Source organism: Anomalospiza imberbis, chromosome 3, assembly GCF_031753505.1.
Source record: "Anomalospiza imberbis isolate Cuckoo-Finch-1a 21T00152 chromosome 3, ASM3175350v1, whole genome shotgun sequence".
Classification (NCBI taxonomy): Eukaryota; Metazoa; Chordata; class Aves; order Passeriformes; family Viduidae; genus Anomalospiza; species Anomalospiza imberbis.
This window is the reverse complement of record NC_089683.1, coordinates 101,690,596-101,703,166: the sequence shown is the minus strand read 5'-3', so window position 1 is coordinate 101,703,166 and position 12,571 is coordinate 101,690,596. Positions and strand designations below refer to the sequence as shown.

Sequence of the window (12,571 nt, the reverse complement as noted above, 5' to 3'; positions counted from 1 at the left end):
TCACCTGTGTCACCTGCCCCAGGTGCCCCTGCCTTGGGACGGACGCTGGGCTGTGGGTGGTTTCCAGAGGTCCCTTTCAACGCCAACCATTGTGAGATTCACAATGCAGGAATTTTGCGGCCCGCGGGAGCGCTCCTGGCCGCATCTCTCAGTGGGACGAGACTCACGGACACTCACCCTCGCTCCCTGGCTGAGCGCTGCGGAGCGGTACCGGAGCCCCACGCGTGCTTCCCGCGGAGGGAGGCGGCTCTCCCCTTCCCAGCGTCTCCTGCCGTCCTTCTGCGGCCGGAGGAGCCGCGGCGGCCGGCCGTAGCTCCGCTCGGCGGAAGGCGGCCGGGAGGTGGCGCCGCGGCGCCGCCGGCGCTGCCCTGGGCGCGGGGGAACCTCGGGGGCCGAGCCTGGCGGGGCGGGAGGAGGAGCGGCGAGGAGGGGAGGGAGGGAGCGGAGCGGGCAGCGCCGCGGCTCCGTGCCCTGCGTGCGTGCGTGTGTGAGAGGAGCGGGCGGGCCGGCGGTATATAGAGGATGTGCCGCCGCATGGCTCGCCCCGGCCGCTGCCGCGCCAGCTCCTTGGGCCAGCGCCAGTGAAGCCTCTCGCCCTCGCCGCCCGGGCAGCCGCCTCCCTGCCCGCTCCCGGCGCCTCTGCCGGCCTCTTTGCCGGGTTTCCGGCGCCCCGGCGTCCCTCCTGCAGCGGCCGCTTCCCGCGGCTCCTCCGCGCCGGGGCAGAGCGAGCGCGTCCATGCGGTGCAGATGGCCGGGGCACAGCCAGGGGTGCACGCTCTGCAGCTCAAGCCCGTCTGCGTCTCCGAAACCCTCAAGAAAGGCGTCAAATTCGTCAAGTGGGACGATGTGAGTAGCCCCCGCTTCCCCCGGCAGGGGTACGGCGGGGTTGTGGAGCGATCGGGCGGGAGGGCTGCGGGCCCTGCCCCGCTCGGTGCGGAGGGCAGGTGCGGGGCGGCCACAGAGGTGTCCCCGCCGAGTGCTGCCGAGCCGAGCGGCGGCGTTGATCCGGCGGCTGAATGCCGGACAAACTTTCTCCGAGGGCTCTCATGTCGAATTGAGCTTGGCCGGTGCGGGCTGTGTTGGGCTGGCTCCTTTCGCGAGCGTCTTCCTCTCTCGCCTCCCGCGTTTCGGTGTGCGTGTTGCCGCCTCTGTCCTCGTAACATAGTTGTTTCAACCTGTTCTCTCCCATCTCCCGTCTCTTCCTCCCAGCCTCTCCTTTTCCTTCTGGCTCCTGCTCCGCTCGCTGTCTCTCGTGCTGGTGGAGTTGTCAAGCCCATGTGTTTGTTCTCTCAGTTTGGGTGCCCTTGGTCACTTTACTTCCTCCGCAGAAGACACTCTTCTTTCTTGGCTCATTAGGGCATGAGACTTGCCTCACCACCACATCTGTTTTCCCTTTACTGCTTGCTGTTTCCCAGCCCTTTACGTTTGTATAGCCTCAAATAGGAAAGGAGTGCGGTTTCCACTTCACCTTTGGTAGAGCAGCTGTTGGGCAGCTGGGATTTCTTCCTTGGCATGCTGGCTATGCCCGGGACACTTTCAGAGGAAAGGAGAGCTAAACGGCAGAGTTGCCTTTTTCAAAGCCTGCAGAGAAGGAGAGCAGGATGAGTCCTCTGCTAGCTTTTGCTCCGGCAGTCCCACGCTGGGTGTGTGTGTCTCAGTTGTGCAGGTGCCCCAGAAAGTCTGTGAGTGGTGTCTGGGGGCACAGAGGTGTCGTGAGACTAGAGCTGAGGCAGAGAAATGGTTGGGAGAGATGACATACAGTCTGAATGTCAGGAGAATTGTTGAGATTGAGTTTTTCTCAGAGCTCTTGTGTGTTTGCTGTGAGCTTGGCTGTGCTAAAGACGACCACAGCAACAACTGGAGGGACAGCAGCGAGGGAGGAGCAGTTCGTGTGGAACCACTGTTCTTGGCTTGTTGTGTCTTGCTCTTTTGCCGTTGCTTTCAACCTGTCCAGCAGCCAAATAGTGTGAGCCTGACCCCTGTAAACCTGTGATAAACACTCTCAAGGAGAAAGAGAACATCAGAAACCAAACAACTTGTGGTGTGAAGTTTTATTTACAGTAATAAGCTAACACATTTTTAAAAGGCTCAGCAAACTGACCTTGTCCACAATACCAAACAGTGGCTTGATAGAGGTTCTGTATGTTCAGGAACTAGGCTTGAATGAGAAAGTGTTTTTTTTACGTTGACATTTTCCTTAGGGTAGGAAAAGGCAGCCTTGTCATTGCAGTTATTGTTTTATTTCTGGTAAGCTACCAAGGAATTTCCACGTGTGTATGCAGAGGTCAAGTTAAAGATGATTTGAGTTTCCAGACTGAAAATCTAAGCCATCAGGCAACAGTTTAAGTTATTAGAGTGCTATTTCCCAAATAGTAGTTGTATGGATAGAATTAAAAGATGAAACAGTGTTCTCCATGCACCCATGCACAGTGGATGTTCACCTGATAACCTGCCTGCTACAGGCTAGTTGGTAAAAAAATGTAAAATTGTAAACCTAAAGGCTGCCCTAATGAAACATGGTAAAATTCTGGAGAAAGACCTGTATTTTGGGTTAAAGGTGTTACTCAGCAGGCCACAGGTGTTACCTGGAATATGTGACTGAGTTGAGTCCTCTTGTGCTTAGTGATTGCTTTCATTGGCAGCCTTGTGAAAGTTGATGCCTATGTAGCTGTAGTGTGATGAAGGATTCTAGCATTAATTCATTGACCGTGCATTGTGTGTATATGTGCACATTTCCCACCCTCAGCCCTCCTGTCTTGCCTGTAGTGTTCTCAGCAGTGGAAGCCCCATAGAATCCAAGGTTTCAAGGGAAGGGAGTTTCCTCTGCCACTCTGGCTCACACACTGATGTTTGTTATGCATCATTTCTTTTCACTGTGTGAGAGTGGGAGTTCACTTCTTCCACATCGCCTGTGCACTGGGGCAGCCTCTATCCTCTCCTTGTTGTTCCCTTCCCTGCTGTTCTGGGTTGCAGTTTAAAGATGGTCCTACTGACTTTACTTTGCATTTCATGAAGCAGAAGTGGTTGTTGTGAATTCTTACCACTTGTACCAAGTTTCAGCCCAAAGCAAAATTTTTCTAGCTGAGCTTTAAACCACTGATAATTTTTAAATGGGAATGCTGGAAGCATTTAAATGAGAGCATGAGAGGCATTGAAGGAATTCTGTCTTGTGTGGAGTAGCATTACAGAAAGTGTTTGCCAGCTTTGAGAAGCACACTGTGGCAAGGTGTGCAGAACAGTCTGACAAAAGCTGTGGTGGTACAGACTTGAAAACCAGTCCGTGTGTGGACCTCCCATCCTGAGCCTCTCATAGCTCTGTGCCTGGTCAATAACTGAGGTGCTGCTAGCAGATGTGGTACTGACAATTCTCATGAACCCCCCTCTCTGAGAAACAGCACTGAAATCTGTTTGGTGTCACCCATGAGCCTCATCCAGTGCCTGCTGCCCCTGCCCTGTGGGGATGGTCCAGCTGGAAAGGGAAATGCTGTGCCTGAGCTTGGTGAAGTGCAGAGGAGGAGGTCACATCAGCCACTCCAGCTCACAGATTGAAGGTGGAAGGCTTGGAATTTCATTTCCTCTGCAGACCATCTTCAGTTTCTAAATTGAAAAAGCAGTAGGATCAATTAAAAAGGTCTGACTTTGCAAGACAAGTCACTCTTTCATGCCTTGGGATTGGATGTAATGCTGCTCCCACCATCCAATGCCTCCAATACCTAATACACTGTTCACAAATTCCATTTGGGATCAGGATGTGAAGCACTGAAGTCAAACAGTTCATTGTTGTCCTGTAACTTTGCTTCTCCTCACAGTGTTTGTGTTGTGTTCTGTAACAGTATTCCAGGTCAGAAAGCAAATTTTAGAATGATCTGTTCCTCTTGGTGTGTAGTTTTGGATTCACAAGGCACTGAGCAGAAATAGCTGCTGTTAGAATTTGTGAAAGATAAAAGTGGCTGGTTGCTTCTGTCTTTTTGATGCCCGTATCCATGTGTGTGCCTGGGTCAGATAGTGGTTGGCTCAAGTTGTTTCCTCAAGTTGTTTCTTGAGTTGAGCCTCTATAGCTGCTTCTCGCTGACTGCTGGGAGAGGCTCTGAGCCTCCTGACTGCTGGTCTGGCTTTGAACAGCTGTGCTCTTGTATTCCTAGAGAGAACTGAGAGAGGGGGAAGGCTGGGGAATGACTGGCTGGATCCCCTCTGCTGTGGTTATAGCAGCTTTTCCTGATGAGAGTTTAAAGTGGTTTAATAAATAAATGTAATTAAGTTCACAGGTGAAACTTTTTTGGTAAGAGTTTGAGCTTAATGTAGCAGAATGTGTTGCTAGGGTGAGAACGGTAAGGAAACTTGAGTATAAAGAGCAACTTCTCCCAAGAATTACCTGTCTTGAGGGCTGAAGTCTGCCCTGGCTGACTCCTTTCCTTGTTTTTGTCTGGTCTGTAGTGGGAACAAGATAGACATGACTGAGTCTTTAAGTAGCTCAACAAATAGCCAGAGCACAGCTGAGCTGATATTTTCTGAGAGCTGGAATTGTCACACTGTAGCAAGTTAATATGATGTTGTATGTTCAAAAATAGGTTTGTTTTCATTTCTTGCTTTAAAGGCTTTCTTATCTTCCCTAGTGATAATATGTACTTTGCATAAAGATTTTGACTGATCTCTCTCTGTGGCTCACACTATTTACTTTCACTTTTAAGTTAAGTATATTGCTAAGGTGAATTCTACCTAAATTGAGGGCCAGGATTCCAATTTTCTAACCACATCTTTTTTTCTAAGCATTGGATTACTGCAGCAAACCTCGTGACAGGTAGCATTGCTTAGTGGCTGCAGAACTTCCCCAGGTGAGCAGCAGAATAGAACCCAGGTACTTTAAGTTTTTTTAATGCCTTTCTCTTAGAGCACTTTGTCTTAATAAAGCATTTTTGAGCTCAGAGTGAACACTCTGGAGATTTGCAGGCTTCTTTATCTGTTTAGAGTGTTTTAAAGAAGACTGTCAAGAGTATCCCCTTTAACCTTACAAGTAAACATAACATCGGAGCATCTTTATTATGGATAAGCTGAGATGAAATGAATAAACAACTTGGAATTTTTCAGAAGTTATTTTAAGTAACTTTTTTCCCCCCTGCCTTTTTTTGTTTGTTTTTAAACGGTGCACAAGCCTGCCACTCCAGTACATTAGTGAGGACATGAAAAATGAGAGACCATTGTTCTGTGTGTATAAAACTAAAACAATAAGCTGAAGAGTTTATTTTTTTGTGAACACTTTCAGTCTGGAGCAAAGAGGTCGAGTCCAGCATTCCAGAGTTTTTGTTGTTTCTTCTTTGTTGCTAATCTTTATGTAGTAAACAAGTATCAGCTCTGGGCTATTTAGAAGTATTTTATCTCAATAATTGTAAGTTGGTCTTTTGCAACACAGGAGATTGAATTTATAGTTGTAAAGAGTTAATATTTAGTAAATCAGCCTGAACTTCGTTAACTCTGTTAGAAAGCTTTTTATAACTTCAGTGTGGGGGGAAAATAAGATTTGGATCTGCTGCAGATGGGTTACATGCCTGCCTGGGTAGGTCTGATGTTCAAGTCAGAGATGACATCTCCATTAGCGGGGTTTTGGAGCCCTTTGGAGTACTGGTGCATACATGGGAAAGTGAAAAACAGAAAACAACTCCAAAATAAATGAGCATTCTTTGAGAGAGGGAAGTTAACTGGGAATTTGGGTTGTGCACGGTGTGCTTTCCTCACTACAGTGTTTGAATGCTCAAGACTGTTTTGGTTTTTTCAACCAAACCTGGAGTGATATAGTTAACACATAATTAACTCTTGTAGTCTGTTTCTAACTATGCAGTCTTCGATGTATTATGAAGTAAATGCTTCATAAGCACTTTTTAATTTATTTTCACAAGGCCCATTAAATGACAAAATGTTTCCAGTTGTACTGTTGAAGATCCAAAAAAAGACCAACATTAAAAATCTCCTAATTTTTAATCCGTGATTAGATACTTTGGACCTAATTTTCCGCCTGCAGTGCCACACTGTCAGATGTTCAGAATGCCTCCCCAGTGATTTCATATGAATTTGAGCTCAGCATCTCTGAAAACTAGAAAATGAAATGTAGAAATATAATTCCAGTGTTCTTTCTAAATCAGAAGGTGGCATTTATGCTGATGAGCAGAATGGTTTAAATTATTTTCTCAGCATCACACAAGAACTCTCTGGCCATGGTGAAAATCTTCCTGGTTGGCATTTCACTGCCTTTGCTCTGAAGTTCTCCCTTTATTCCGTGTTTCTTGACTGTTTAGCTTGCAGCATTTGAGGACTCATGCAAACAAATGCAGTAAGAGGATCATTAGCTTGAGTGTGAGGATATCCTGAGAGATGGGTTGGGGTAGGGCAGACTTCTGAGGAATCCCACTCAAGGCAGATCTTTGAGACTTGCAGTCTTTGATCAGCAGAATGATGATTTCTGTCCTGTGGTGCCATCACCAAAGTTTCTCCAGGGTTTAACAACTCTAATAGTGAAGGATATCTTGCATGTTCCTGTTGAACGTGTGCAATTTCATTTTACACTTCTGTAAGATCCATTCCAGTTTTGTTTTATTTTGTCCTTCCAGCACTTATGTCACCTTCCCCAACACTTTCTTCTTTGCAACCTGTTGACTTGTGGCAGCTCTGGTTCCTCTGCCATCACTGAAAGAGGGCATCTTTACCCTTTCAGATTATTTCAGTGGTTCACTGAAAATGGGGTGGGAACTTTCTCCCTTTCACTTGTAGTTCAGCTGTCAGCCTGAGGAATTTCTTAGTTCTGATTGTCTGGATAATCCTGTTTAGTTCCAGTCTGAGTACACTCAATGTATTATGGAATTCTCAGCTAATGTGTCTACTGACCCTGTGGATACTGGAATTCTGCTATCCCTTCTCCTTTGCTCTTCTCTGCTTCCCCCAGGCCTGGAATCCACCTGATTTGTGGGGTGGCAAGAAAGCTCTTTTAGGGGCTGTCCCCAGGTCTTATACCTTTGCTCAACCAGATTTTAGGCCCTTTGGCCAAAGTGAAAGAAATGTTCAAGAATATTTTGCCTCTCACAGAAAGAGTCCATACTTCTTCACTTTGTGTTTCAAAGCAGTTTGGCAGAAATTTTCCAGAAGATTCAAGCAAGTTGAAATAATGATGTGTAAAAGTTTTCAGGTTCTATTTGGGGATGTTCAGTGTCTCTGAAAATGCGATGTAAACCCAGGAAAGAGCAGTCAGCCTTAATAAGGCAGTGTCATGAGCCTTATCTGTCAGCAGAGCTGAGTACAGAGGCTGCTCTGCTTTTCTTTTTAAAATCTGTTGATGTGAATTTTGACTGCAGCTGTTTTTAAGAAACATCATTATCTATATGTGATTTATTAAAACAGAAGCTCTTCTGGCTCGTGATCATGGAGTAAAAGGTTCTATCTCATGCCCAGCCAGGTCATGGTGGTGCTCTGATAAAGAGTCAGAAAGGAGATAAACTCAAGTTTTCACCTCTTCACTAATTATCTTTGTATGATGATCTTTACTGGTCAGTAGCAATGGAATGGAGGTGGCACTTTTGGCTCACTGGTGTTATAGGTAGTCTGAGGGCCCCACTCTTAAAATCAGACCTTGAAGCAGTTACCTGGCAGCATTTAATTATGGATTTGTTCATTGATCCTCTGTGCTTGTGTTCTGCTGTGCCTGGCTGGTAAGGACCCCAGAGTTCCTTGTGGCACTTTCTGGGCACAAAGTTGAAACCTCTTTGTTTCAAAGTATAAAACAATGACTATTGCTAATGCAGGATCTGAGGTGGAGCAGCCAATTAGGAGGCAACTTAATGGAGTAAGTAGAGAACAGCCACATTACTACTTTTGAAGCTGTGGAATTGGAGGAAAGTAGAGAATTGGCCCTAAGTCAGCAAATAAAAAGGTGGAGGACTTCTAAAGGTGAAATTAAAAGCCCTTCAAGAAAATTCTCTTAAGCTGAGGCTGGTGTGATGCACAGCCAGGTTAGGGCCACTCTTTTTCAAGGAATTGCCAGGGGCAGTCTCTTCGAAACCAAGGCACTGCTTGGCATGAGCACCCATAGGTGGCATTTAAAAAGAGTCTGATAACCCATGGGCATTGGCACCATTGACTGGGACACTCTCCCTTTCTCTTTTCCTTCTACCCCTTCTGGTCACAGCTGATTTTTGCCTTGGTTATCTCATCCTGTACCATTTTTATGTACTTGGAATTGCCCCAGGAATCTGGCCTGCTGCTCAAGGGGCTGCTTGCTTTGTTGATGTCCAGAGGGATGGATATGGGATAGAGGCTGCTCTCCTACTACACATTTAAATTTCCAACCCCTTCAGCTTCAGAGATGGGCAGCACACTCTTTTTTCTGTTTTATTCTCACTTTTGGATCTGAATGGGTTAGGGGAGATATGAATGTCTGCCCCTGATTTGTTCGTCCTTGAAATTTTATTTGTTATTTTAATTTTCCTTCTCCTCTGTTGTGTTCTATCCATAACCCTTTTCTTCAGAGTTGTGTGTGGTTGGTCAGTCTGTTCAGGAGAGTTATGAGGTCAGCTCTTTGGGTGAGGAAATTGAATTAATGGACTTCAGGATACTCATAAATGACTGCAGGTGTGTCTTATGGGTCATAAACCACAGCCATTCCCTTAACAGTACAATAATGTTTGTAAATAAATGCACCAGACAATTGTTGGTTGAAGCAAATATCTATTTCCAAGCCTTGAACTGCTGTTTTTCTTTAATGTATATTGCAAAAGGGTTTTTTTCAGGAGTCCTTTTGATTGTTTCCTGCCTTTGCAGAGTAGTATAAAAGCAAGAGACTTGTCCCAGGTGACAGAGGGCTCTGCTTTACTCTGGAGTGGGTGGAAGCACTTGCAGAGCTGACTCAAAAAGTTTATTTCTATGCCTCCACACCCAGAACTGAGCATGGCATTTGATGTCAGTGCTTTACAAGAGTGATAATTAACTTGTAGAACATATAAAGCATCATGCACACCACTTTTATTGCTGCTGGTGGCTGCACGGAGGAGTTCCTAAGGCACATCTAGCACAAATACATGTGCAAAATTATTCTCAAATCCTCTGGCAGTGTGGGGTTCTCATGTTCATCAGGACATTAATGGTGCTGTGCCTGATGTCAGAGTAGTAGAGTTAATTTAAAAAAATCCAACCAAACAAAAACCCCAACACAACCAAACAGCTTTCTGCAGCAGAGATTCCCAGACTAAGACTCAGCCTGTCATGATAGTTTCCTTTAGGCCACCTCATAGATATTGAAGGTTCTTTCCCCTCCTCCTCTGCTTTCTTGAGTCTGATTTTAGACAACATTTTACACATCTACAGAAGTATCACTGTGATAGCTGTGTGTCATCAAACACACTTTGGTTTGAAGCAACCGATCTGAAATGATGAACCAGCAAAATTAGTTAATCCTAGACGTAATTGCCTTGTGTCTGTTTCCCATCACTTCCTTCCCTTTTCCCATGAAGTAACTTGTATCTCATCCAAAGGCAGAAGGACACTTAGTCTTTATCTTTCCTCATTTTATATTTTCATGCACAGGCTTCATGAGACACAACAAAATAAGCTAAAAAAGGAGACTTTTGTCTCTAGAAAAGGGATATTTTTTTTTCTCCTTTTGAATGGTGGAGGTCTAAGAACCCTTTTTTAGGTGCTTGTAGATACAGACAGGTTCCTTCAGGGTCTGATATATTTTAAAACCAAATTTGCATTTTGCTTCAAACAATATCCAGCTCTCAGGTGTACAGGATGTTAAAACCTAGGAAGAAATGGGTGGGGGAAATAAGATTCTACAAATTCTGCATGTCTGTTCTCTTAGGGAAGGGCAGTGTTTTAATGAAGGGTCAGTGACAGAGCTTTGGGCCCACCTGGGACATTGCCATGGCACTGGCACTGCCACACTTGTTCCCAGCCTCTGAAAACTCCTGTGATGCTCTTTCTGTGTCAGTGCACCTCTGGACAGATGCAAAGCCTGGATCTTGCAGTTACAAAAATGACTTCTAGCCTCATTGAAGGGTTTGATCTTTTATTTCTTCTTAGTCTAGAGCTTGCCCTTCAATTTGCATTTCTCTTGTGCTGAGATTTAAAAAAATATGCTTGATGCCATTTTATTATTTCATCTTGCTGCCCTGGAGGCTCTTGGCTGCTTCTGGGCCTGCCACTGAGCTGCTTTGGCTCTCAGGTTTTCTAGCTGTGAACTGGGAGTAGTTCATCTTCCCTGTTTCAGGAACGCCCCTTGCTGGGAGTTCAGTACTGTGTCACAAGGGGTTGTACTGGTGATGTGATACAGACAAGTGTTCTTGCATCAGAGATGGCGCTTAGAGAAGTTAAGTTTTATTTATTTATAATAGTGTCACTTCCATCACCTTTCTTTGTGCTTATACTCCACAATTAAACATGTTGGATTTAAGCTTGAACCTATTACAGGCCATTTTTTTTCCTCAAAGCAACGTGGGCTGACCTCACACACTACTGCTTTGGAAATAGGTGAATGCTAAAGCTGTAAAATACTTGCAGCACCTCCACAGAAATAGAAATCCTCTTTGAGGAGGAGCTGTGTGTTTAGCCTGGGTTTCTGGGGAGCTGAGGCTTAGGCAATTTTTCTGTATCCTTGTCTTTTTCCCTTCTGTGCCCCTTCCATAACTCCTAAACTGAGTTTGAAAAAGGAGTGGGGTCTTGAGACAACAGTGTCTTTATGGATGCTGTGAAAAAATAGAAGAGAAAGAGAGGAGAAATCCTATTAGGAGCAGGCTGCACTGATGTCAGTTATTGTTAGGCACCCGGGAAGCCTGATGTGAGAGATGTGATGAACTCCCACCTTTGGAAAGGCTTGGGTTAGAGCTCGTGTCTCCCGAGTCAGGTACTGCTGTCAGTCAGAAGACATGAATTTGTAGGTAACAAGGCTGCCTTGCTCAGCGTGCTAAGAAATGGATCTGGTTTTAAATGACCTGAGCTATGGATGTTACCAGATTAGACAGGTTTTCAACCAGTTTGAAAGTGAGGTGGAATACAGATATATTCCCATTACTGAAATGTTTATGGTTTGATTTAAAAAAAAAAAATCTTAATGACAAAAGTCATAAGACAAAGAATGATATTCTTTGTTTTCTAGGCAAATTCAGCCTTCGTAAAAGTCAATTTTATAGGTATTTAATGTTGATATCTGAAGGTGAAGTCAGATCAAGGTGGGCAGAGGACACTTACCTGTAATGTTTTACTGTGTGGGCTCCAACTTGACATTCAGGGTGTTATGCCCATTTAACTTCATCCACTTCCAGCTTTTTGGAGTTAACTCCATGTGTTGACAAATCTGGAGTTAGTAGGTGCTGTCTCCACAGTAATGGAAATACGTTATGTCAGAAAAATGGAGATGAGGCAGGTGATACTAAATTCTTTCAGTGACATCTTGCTAGTGATACCTTCAGGGTAATTTCTAGATGTTGCAATTCATTAACACGCATGGCAAAGCAGCTTGTGCATAATTATGTGTTCTCTGTGCTGACATGGATTTTTTGTTTGTCCTTTCTCTGCCAGGATTCCACTGTTGTGACTCCAATTATCCTCAGAACAGACCCACAGGGATTTTTCTTCTACTGGACAGATCAAAATAAGGTAAGAGAAAAGCTTCCAGCTCCAGAATGGCTCTTCCTTTTCTCTGTGGTATGATGTGCAGTCCTGGCACAGCAGACAAGCATTTTATCAGCATATTTTCTGGAGAGCAAAGGGAACAAGCCTGTGGCTCATCCCTGGTGCACAAGTCTTGGAGAGCTGGATGGAAGATTTGGTAAATTCCAGCCATGTTAATGCTGGGATGCCCAGTGGGGTGTACAATTGTCCTGGCAAGGACAGGAAAGATCCATTTAGGATGCTGTTGTGGCTCATACTTGGCTTGTGGTTTCTCTTGCCTTCTGCACGTTGAGGATTTTGTCTGTGGTGCGTGGCAGAATTCCCAGAGGCCTCGGCTCCCTTTGAATTCTTCCTCCGTAACAGCCACGTGCTCCCTGGCTGTGCCTGGTGGGCCACGTCACCAAGTTCTTCCTGATCCTCCCTGGACACTTTCAAAACATTCCGGTGTGCTGAGCTCACTGCTGAGGCTGGGAGCACTTGGGAAAGCTCACAGCCTGATTCATCACTGCCCTGCCCCAGTTCCACATCCCTGTCACCCCTCAGAGCCACCACTGCCATGTTCCCAGCTGCTGGAGGCTGGAAACTCCAGGAACCACCGGGAAAGAGGGCAGCACCCTGAGCACATGGGTGCAGCTTGTTTCACAGACAGGCTTCTAATAGAAAATGAGTGTTGCAATTGGTATTGTAAAACACTGTATTGAAACTGGGAATTGAGTGAGTTTCTCCTCATTATAGAGATGAATTTTCAAGTACTTACCAAGTGAGTGCTTGTACTGGCTCCCTGTTGAAATTGGTGTTGAACTTGGTAGTGCTTGAGCTTTGGCCTTGTATGAATATCTGCCAAAAGCCCCGAATGTGTGCTTGTAGTGTTCTGGCTGCAGAAACCTGGTTTACCAGTTGTGTAGCTGTTTTTCGTGAGTTCTTA

General features: G+C 45.5%; 1 protein-coding gene across 4 annotated transcripts in view; it reads left to right on the top strand.

Annotated features, from left to right (window-relative positions):
• Window positions 1–417: 417 nt before the first annotated feature.
• PLCB1 (phospholipase C beta 1) overlaps window positions 418–12,571 on the top strand; it is a 338,452-nt gene continuing 326,298 nt past the window's right edge. For all 4 annotated transcript variants that reach the window (XM_068186088.1, XM_068186087.1, XM_068186090.1 and 1 more), the window contains exons 1-2: window positions 418–846; window positions 11,554–11,631. In XM_068186088.1, the coding sequence (XP_068042189.1) occupies window positions 748–846; window positions 11,554–11,631 (177 nt within the window). In that variant the 5' untranslated portion in view covers window positions 418–747. The remainder of the gene's footprint in view (window positions 847–11,553; window positions 11,632–12,571) is intronic.